Raw genomic sequence first — 9,379 nt, forward strand, 5'->3', positions numbered from 1 at the left:
CAGTCGCACTAGAGACAGTGAAAAGCTACGGGTGATGGGTCACCAGTTCAAAGCTCAGTATATAAGCCAGAGGGCCTCCTGGGTAGAAACGCACCGCCCGAAGTTAGGGAACAGAGAAAAGTAAGGGATCAGGTTCTGGACTTAATCAGGCCAGCAGAACCCCAGAGGAGGTTGAATTCCCAAACTTGGTGAGTCAGCTATGCCAAGGAGGACCCTAATTGGGAAGAAGGGGGGCTCTGAGACACCTGGGGATACCTGGATTGCTGTGCTCGAAAATCTCAAAGCCTTGAGAACATCTCCTTGAGCCTTCTGGACCCTCACAGGTGTGGCCCCCCTCCCGCCTGTGACAGATTTATTGCTTTCTCTTTGCCGGAAGACAAGACTCTTCCTTCTAAGACAAGCGCCAACCCTCCCCCACCCCCGGACCCCAAGGGTCTACTCTATCTCCTCCTCTGTTTGGACCAGATCAATAGCTGGGTCTCAATCACAGCATAACCCGGCTGGTGACGTGCTGGGCCACCTAAGGGAGGAGAAAGGCTGTACCTGGAAGGGCCTGCAGGTGCCAGCCGCTGGTACCGACAGGAGCGGGGAGAACGTGCGACTGGAGTTAAGGACACGGGGCCAAGAGGGGCAGAACATCAAGCTGGATAAGGTGAATGCGTAGTTCTGGGAACGCTTCTCCCCACAACGGGATTTATCACCCTGGCAAGGACCCCGGAATTTGGTGCTAACACACCGCCAGGGCGGCTCTTGGCAGCTTGGAGAGAATGATCCAAGAGCACCCGCCCCCTGGCTGGCAGGGCTGCTCTCAGCTCAGGAAGCTGCCTCAACCAAGGTCAATGCAGGGCAAAGAGGCCTGCCCCCTGCTTCATTCAACCTGGGTGTCTCTGAAGGGCTTCCTGGCTCCCGAGCTCCCACGAGATGGGCCGAGGCCTCTGTGGCAATGACAGCAACATGACGGACCTCTCCCTCCACCCAGGGCTGCTTCCCCTGCTCCCTGACAGGGTCGGCCCCCGAGAGCTCTCCCCAGCGAGACTGCTGCGTGCAATCCTCTATCTCGGTTTCTGTTTCCCGGGGAGCCTGCACGTAACAGACTAAGTTTGAAAAGGTAAACTAGGCAAACTGTGCTCAGCGCGAGGCCTGCAGGGCGGATCTGAAGTCCAGGGAAGGAGTTAAGAGAAACAAGCCGCCCTCAAAACCACCCAAAATCGCAACCAGTGGGGCCTCTGGGTGGCTCAGTCGGTTAAGCGTCCAACTCTTGGTTTCGGCTCAGGTCATGATCTCGTGGTTCGTGCGTTCGAGCCCCACGTCGGGCTCTGCGCGGACGGCACGGAGGCTGCTTGGGACCCTCCGTCTGTCCCTCTCTCTCTGCCTCTCCCCCACTCGCTGTCTCTCTCTCAAAAATAAATAACCTAACAGGGCTGCCTTCCCTGCCCCTTAGGGCCTTTCCGTTGCTTTGCATGGAAAATTGGGGTCTCAGAGACATCATCAGAGTGTCTCTGGGCCCTGTGTCTCAAGGGGCCCACTTCTCAGTCTCCCCCAGGTGGACTCCCCCGGGCATTGTAGTGGGAACCGGGCCATTATCACATTGAGGAGAGGAGGGAGGAGCAGGTGCGGCCCCGTGTGGGAAGTTCCCAGAGGTCCTGGGACCAGGGCGTCACTCACCTGGGCCCAGGTGGATGCTCGCTGCCACACTGTGCCAGGCTCTGTGGGTGGGTCAGAGTCGTTGCAGGTGATGGTGCTGGTGAGGGGAGAGGGGGATGGAGGGATAAGATAGGGGGTGGGGGAAGTCTTGCCAATGGGTCCGTGTGTCTTTAATTTTTATTTATTTTATTTATTTTTTAATTAAAAAAATTTTTTAATGTTTATTTTATTTTTGAAAGAGAGAGAGAGAGCACAAGCAGGGGAGGGGCAGAGAGAGAGAGAGAGAGAGAGGGAGAGAGAGAATCCCAAGCAGGCTCTGCACTATCAGCACAGAGACTAATTCTGGGCTTGAACTCACGAACCATGAGATCATGACCTGAGCCAAAATCAAGAGTCAGACGCTTAACCAACTGAGTCACCAGGCGCCCCGGGTCAGTGTATCTTTAACAGGTGGCCTCTGCCCTGCTGTGACCTCTGCTTTGCCACCATGAGGCCGCTCCCCTGCCTCTGCCCTCACACCTCCCCACCCCTCTCTTCTGAAAGACTTCAAGGCCCCCAGGGGCCTCTGTGTTAAGAGCATCTGAGATCTCTTCTCCATTCTGGCTGCACTTGACGTTGCTGACTGCCCCATGGCTGGGACTCTGGGAAATGTCTTTATCCTTTTCCTTTCTTCCTGCTAATGTCTCCTTCCTCGCAAAGAGTGGACGTTCCTTAGCTTTCCTGAGCCAACACGCAGCCCCTCAGAACACTCTTTGTACCCAGACCTCCGTCGTCTACTCCATCACGAGTATGGCCACACCTGTACCCATCATCCTTGCCGCTTCAGATCGTTAGTGGGATAGGGGCTCGGCTGGGTCAGAGGTGAGGCTGAGACAGGTGAGGAGTTAGGTAACATGACCCTTGTGTGGGGGTGGGGGGGTGGGGGGTGTCTCTATGGGCCCTGAACAGCCTTGCTCCAAACTATCATAGAATGTTCTGGAACCCTAACGCAGGAAGCCAAGCCATCGCCCATGGTTTGCTTGGGACCAAAGAACCGTGTGGGAGAGAACCGGAGCCCAGCCCATAACTGCCATTCACATGTACATAGACCTGTCTGGTGGACTGGGAGACCAGACCGGAGGGAGTGAGGGCGGCACCCCTAAGGGGGAGACATCCAGTGAGAAGGAGTGTGGTTTGGAGGCCAACGGGCAGAGTCAGAACTGGGGAGCAGTGGTTACAGGACCCTTTCAAGGGAGCTGGTGCTTCTCAATGCGAGAAGACTGGCAAAGAGCAAAATTATACCAGGGCGCCTGGGTGGTCCAGTCAGTTAAGCGTCCGACTTCGGCTCAGGTCATGAGCTCCTGGTTCATGGGTTCAAGCCCTGTGTTGGGTTCTGTCCTGACAGCTCAGAGCCTGGCGTCTGCTTCAGATTCTGTGTCTCCTTCTCTCTCTCTGTCCCTCCCCCCATCTCAAAAATAAACATTTAAAAAAAAAAAAAGAGCAAAATTATATCAATAGGGGATCTACAAAGAAGCACCCTGAGCCAGTGGTCCCCACACAGGACACTGGGTCACACTGACTCCATCGGATATGCAGCTCACCTCTGGTTCTGCTGTTGGAGAGCCTGTGATGTCCTCTGTGATGCCTGTCACATAGATGGCCCTCTTCTCTTGCCCCCTGAGCCTGGACAGAGCCTCAGAACATGCAGGGGGGGTGGGCGGTGTTCCAGGGGTCATTCAGGGCAGAGGGCACTGTAAGGTGAGTCTGAGCTTCTGAAGGGAGTCCATTTCTCTTAGGGGGTCCCTACTGGGACCAGTCTCATCTTGGCAGGGCCCTCATGGAGTTCACAGCAGTTCTGGCCTATTGCAGGAGGGTCAGGGGGTGGGGTGGGGTGGGGACTCTTGATCTGTTTTACACACTTGACCTCTGCCCAAGACTCCACTTGCAAAGGGGTGCAAAAGTTTGAACCCCTGCTCTGGGCACATGGCTAGGTAGGCACACTCTCTCCCCACAAGGCAGACAAACAGGATGCCAACCTACAGCTCGGAGAACATGTACCTTTTTTTTTTTTTTTTTTTAAATAAACTCACCACTTGCGGGGCCCGAACTCATGACCCACAGACCCAGAGTCACATGCTCTGCTGAAGGAGCCAGCCGGGCGCCCCTTGGGGAATGTGTACTTTGAACAGTGGTTCTCAGGCCCGGCTGCGCAGAGGAAGCCCCTGGGGGAGGAGCTATGCTCCCGAGGCCCTACCCCAGAACTTAAAATGAGAATCTCTGGGGAGGTGACACAGTGCTTGGAATTTTTTAAAGCTCCCAGATGATTTCAAGGTGCAGCCAGGCACGGGAGCCCTGCTTTGAAGCCGGGGGAGTTGGATCGGTCACAGTAATGGCTAGCGACATCACACCATGATGTACACAAGGACTTCAGCCCTGCCCGAGGCTCGGACACCTTCTTCCCTGTGCCCTGTGCAGGCACGCAATTCTTCCTGGTTCCCTCACTGCCCCTTCCCCGGCCTGTGCTGACCACTCCCTTTCTCAGACCTCACAGACAGAGTAGCCAGATAAAACACAGGATGCCCAATAAAATCAGAATTTTAAAAAAAAATCTATTTTTAACTTTGAACAGAGTTGACCTAAATGTCGCATGAGTTTCAGGTGGAAATCAGAATTTTGGATCAACAATTTTTTAGTGTAGGTGTGTCCCAAATATTGCAGGGGACAGAGTTATACTTAAGAAAATTTGTCGTGGGGATGGGGCGCCTGGGGGGCTCAGCTGGTTAAGTGTCCGACTTTGGCTCAGGTCATGATCTCCCAGTTTGTGAGTTCGTCCCTGTGCGGGGCTCTCTGCTGTCGCACAGAGCCTGCTTTGGATCCTCTGCCTCCCCCCTCTCTGCCCCTCCCCTGCTGGTCCTTTCTCTCTCTCTCTCTCTCTCTCTCTCTCTCTCTCAAAATAAATAAATAAACTTAAAAATAAGTTATTTGTGGGGCACCTGGCTGTCTCAGTCAGTGGAATGCGCGACTCTTAATCTCAGGGTTGTGAGTTCGAGCCCTAGGTTTGGGTGTAGAGATTACCTAAAAGTAACAACTTTAGGCAGCTCTTTCTGCCCACGGGGTCCTGTCCCCATGCTGTGACAAAATCACCTTTTTGCACCGAGAAAAAGTAAAAATAAAAACAAAAATAAAATCCAAAAAAAAAAAAAGTTGTTTACCTGAAATTTGAACCTCACAGGGCTTCCTGCATTTTTATTTGCTAAATCTGGCACCCTTATTCACAAGGTACATCCCTTGAGGCCACTCTGTTGGTCAGATGAATTTGATGACAGCTCCTCGTGGGAAAGGACACCCCAAGGTCCGGAAGCGGTTGGTGTTCCGACAGGCCTCCAGAGATCATCACTCAGCAAGGCTGGGACTAGAGACAAATGCAGTCACTCTTGACCTTTCTCTTAATTTCACTACAGAGGCGTCCTTCTCTGTCTCCGTCACCCCCGTGTGTCCGTCACCCATCTCTTTCCCTCTCATCGCTGATGGCATACTGTCAGGTTCTTCAGTTGATGGGGACAGCTCACCCTCCCTTTCCCTCCCCTGCCCTCTTGGGGAATCGGGTCCCCCAGCTCAGCCATGTTTTGTATAATGTCCTGTCTTCGTCTCTGAGGTTCCATGTGTCTAGAGGTGTTTTCCAGAAAGAATAGGGCCATACAGTGGTCAATCAAAAGAGAGGCAGATTCGATAGCCTGCTCTTCTCTGGTGGCTCTGGGTGGTGGCGATGGGCATGAGGGGGCGCGGTGGAGCCACGGGGTCTAAGAAGGACAGAGAAGACCTTTCCTGAGACCTTGAGGTTGGAGGTAGAGGTGCCCAGCCCTGGTCCTGGACCTGTCTTCCCAACCAGGCCCGAAAGCCAAGCGTGAGGAGGTCTTCTGGGCGGTCCCGAGAGGTCCGTCGTGGGCCCCCAGAAGGGGAAAGACAGGAAGTGCCTGGTAGCAGTTGGGGTGGGGGGCACGTTAAGCTCTGGGGGTTCTGCTGGGCCTCACACAGCAGAGAGGCCCCGGGAGGAAGGGATCCCACAGATAGGAGTGTGGGTGCGGGGGGGCATCTGGGCTGGTCTGGGGACCCCGATGTCAGAGCCACATAGGCAGAGCTCTGGGACCATGGCAAGAGCAGGCCCTCCTTCTGCGGCAGGTAGACAGGGCATCGCCAGGGTGATGGCAGGGGGGCACGAGTCACTAAGGACCTCTTGCTTGTTGAGGCTGGTTTTTGTGACAGGTGATGAGCGAGCGGTGAGCGTGGGGCTTTGACTCTTACTTCTGGACCTGGGTCTTTTCCTCAGAGTGCTCTGGAAAGAGGTAGGCTGGTTATATACATGGAGGGGGTAATTTATGAGGGCAGGACGTAGAGGCGTGTGTCTGGTGATCAGTGGCTTGTCTCCGTCTACCCGGCAAGGTCTGAATACGGCTGCCTCCAGCCCTGCCTGCCTCTCCAGGCTCACTGAGATCGGGGCATTTCCTCCCAAGGCCAACGGCACACCCACTGGCTCCCCTCGCTTTGGGAGACCCTGATCTGAGGACACAGTCTGATTGACGGTCAGTAGGAGTGTGAAGGCGCAGATCCGTCATGTGGAAAATCAACACACACCCTGTAATTGCGTGACACAGGGAGACAGCCTGGGGTTGTCTTTCTGGCCTCCGAGACTTGCTGGGAGGCTCTAAGCAGGTTCTTCAACCTCTCTGAGCCTCTGTTCCCTTCTCTATAAAATGGGGTTAATACTGGGCAGGCCTGTCAGGTGGATTAAAGGACACTCGTACCTGAGGCCCAGCCCACCACAAATGGTAGCACTCCCAGCCTGCAGAAGCTGAAAGGACCCTCGGGGGTGGGCTTGCCCAAGCCTCCAGAGCACAAAGGGTGAATGCCTGTCCCAGCCGGGCAGAGCCAGGGCGGGGATTAGAGCTGGACCCCTGAGGTTTTAGCCCTGTGCTCTCCCCGCCCCTCCCCCCGCCCCTCTCTGGGGCCTTCATCAATCACTGTAATCCCTTGTGCATCCAATATGTCACGCTGATGTCTGACAGGCAGAGACAAGGCACGGAGCCGCACAGCCCTGCTGGCTTTGTCCTGCTGGTGTGACAAGGAGGCGGGGCAGGGATTATAAACCGGTGAGAACATCCCATGTTCCCCAGTGACGCCTGCTGCAACAGGCGAGCCGTGCACCGAGGGGGCGTCCCAGATTCCCCCCCGCCCCCCCGCCCCGGCTCCTGTGCCTGCAGACTACCTCCGGGGTGATCGGCTCTGTGGTGGGAACACTGGGCCCCTGCTGAGGGTGCTGGTAGGTGGGACCCCTGCTCCTGGCTCCCAGCTTTCAGGAACAGGAGCTACCCTGGCTGGGGCTTCTGGATGTAGGGAGAAAAAGTAGCAGGGGGCGGGGGCGGGAGGGGCGGTGCGGCAAGGCACGTATGGAAGCCATGGGCTTTTTAAGGGAAGGATGGCCTCCTCTAAGAATCCCCTGGGTATTTTGGGAGAGACACGGCGCCACAGGGGCACAGCGGCTGAGCCAGGGGCAGGGCGGGAGGGGTCTCGCTGCTCCCCACGCCGGCTCCCTTCTCCCTCAGACTACCCCTGCACTCCTGATGCCTTCCGCATGCGTGCACGGTCCAGTCTGAGGCCATCAGAGTAAATGTGAAGGTTCCCTGAGAACCCGCTTTGGTTAAGGGCCTTTTGCTCCAGGGCCAAGGGCCGAACCCGCCTAGAAAGCTGGAGCCACGGTATCTTTTCACCCAAAGGACCGGAAAGTCTCCTTCTGGGCAGATAAGACCAACTGTGTCAGAAGTGGTCGGTGGCCGCCCCTCCCCAGGCTCCACAGAGCCCTGCCCACCCTTCCCACCGCCTCCTGAGACCTGGGTGTCCCTGGCGGGCAGTGAGGCCAGATCTGGAGGTGTGGAAGGGCTGTTCCGCGGGTACTTCTGTCTGAGACGGAAAGGGGGGGAGAGCACCAATGTTTACGGCCCCCAGGGTCTGCTTTGGGACTCACCTGACCCCAGGTCCGGCCACAAGAGGCAAGACGCGCCGTCACCCTGGCCCGCCCCCATCGGAGAGGAGGACCGTACCCCTGACCCTCGCTCCTCCCGGATAGGTGCCGCAGGACCCTTTCCGGCCACGAAGGCCACTTCTGAAGCTGGGGCACCCGGGGAGGCACCAGCATCTAGGATGTCCACACAGAGCACGTACCCGCTGGAGCCCGAGGCCTCGCAGCTGCAGCCGGAGACCCCAAAGGCCCCAGGCCGCCAGCGGCGTCATACGCTTCCCGCCAGCGAGTTCCGCTGCCTCACCCCGGAGGATGCTGCCAGCGTGTTTGAGATTGAGCGTGAAGGTGAGTGGGCCCCGCACAGGGTCTGGACGCTGATGCATCTGTCCATGGGGAGGAGCCCCTGTCCTTGGTGGCTGGGCCCCCAGAGTATCAGATCGAGTGTGTGTGTGTGTGTGTGTGTGCGCGTGGGGATGGGAAGGGCCCCGAATCCCGCTTTCCTATGGGGGAGGGGTGGGGAGTGGGAAAGCACACCTGGGCTTCTGAGCAGATGCTTGGTGGCCAGTGGCATGTGGCATGGTGACCGCTGAGTCACACGCCGTACCTCCCCTTGCAGCCTTCATCTCTGTCCTGGGCATCTGCCCCTTGTATCTGGAGGAGATCAAGCACTTCCTGACCCTGTGTCCAGAGCTGTCCATGGGCTGGTTCCAGGAGGGCCGCCTTGTGGCTTTCATCATCGGCTCGCTTTGGGACCAGGAGAGACTCACTCAGGTGAGGGCAGGCGCCCCTGGGCTGTGATTTCCTCCTCTGGGCCTCTCCCGGGTCAAAAGGACCCACCTCTTTGGAGGGTACAGCTCCCAGTTTGGGGCCCTCCTTGGGTAGGAATGGAGCCCCGATTGGAGGCACTCGAGAGACGCTTGCTCGGCCAGCGGGGCTAGCTGGGGAGGCAGGTATCGACGGAGATGCCCTGGACTCACATCCCTTGCCCGTTCCCAGGAGTCGATGACGCTGCACCGGCCCGGGGGCCACACCGCCCACCTACGCGCCCTGGCCGTGCACCACACTTTCCGGGGACAAGGCAAGGGCTCCATCCTGATGTGGCGGTTCCTGCACCACCTGGGGAGGCAGCCAGCAGTGCGCCGGGCCGTGCTCATGTGTGAGGATGCGCTGGTGCCCTTCTACCAGACATTCGGCTTCCGCCTCGTGGGCCCATGCGCCATCACCCTGGGCTCGCTCACCTTCAAGGAGCTGCAGCGCTCCATGTGGGACCATGCCTCCCGGCGTAGGAACAGCGGCTCCTGAAGTCACTGCTCCCCGCACCCCCCCCCCAACCTGGGGGCTCCTACCCGGCCCCAATTTCCCGTTCTCTCCCCAACCCAGCTGCCCAGCAAGCTTGGATGATACACTTCCCAGCCTATCCTTGTGAGGCTCTCTGGACCACCCCTCCCCCCCCCCCCCCCCACATTCCAAATTGTGCCAGAGGTGGGGAGTGGTTGATAACCGGGGACAGCAGGAGGTGTCCTGCGACCCACCTCAGCGACTCCTTCATTCTCGGGAATCAATGGGGGCCCTCTGGGCAGGCAGCATCGTTGTCCCCGTGGGTTGGGCCTGGTGCTCCGAAAGCCCTTGCCCTCCCCAGCCTCACGGAGCCCCTTTCTCATCCTCTGCCCCGGAATGAGGGGTAGCTGGGATCAGGAAAGAGCAGAGGCTACCTCCTAGCTCAGCCCCTGTGCTCCCTACCCC

At 57.6% G+C, this 9,379-nt stretch overlaps 1 protein-coding gene across 1 annotated transcript; it reads left to right on the top strand.

Annotated features, from left to right (window-relative positions):
* The first annotated feature begins 6,852 nt into the window (after positions 1–6,852).
* AANAT (aralkylamine N-acetyltransferase) lies at positions 6,853–9,239 on the top strand. The gene is made up of 4 exons (XM_060645304.3): positions 6,853–6,940; positions 7,745–7,981; positions 8,253–8,407; positions 8,633–9,239. Exons 2-4 carry the CDS (start codon positions 7,819–7,821, stop codon positions 8,936–8,938), a joined length of 624 nt encoding a protein of 207 aa, XP_060501287.3. The 5' UTR covers positions 6,853–6,940; positions 7,745–7,818; the 3' UTR covers positions 8,939–9,239.
* Positions 9,240–9,379: the final 140 nt, after the last annotated feature.

This window comes from Panthera onca, chromosome E1 (genome assembly GCF_046562875.1).
Source record: "Panthera onca isolate mPanOnc1 chromosome E1, mPanOnc1 haplotype 2, whole genome shotgun sequence".
Taxonomy (NCBI): domain Eukaryota; kingdom Metazoa; phylum Chordata; class Mammalia; order Carnivora; family Felidae; genus Panthera; species Panthera onca.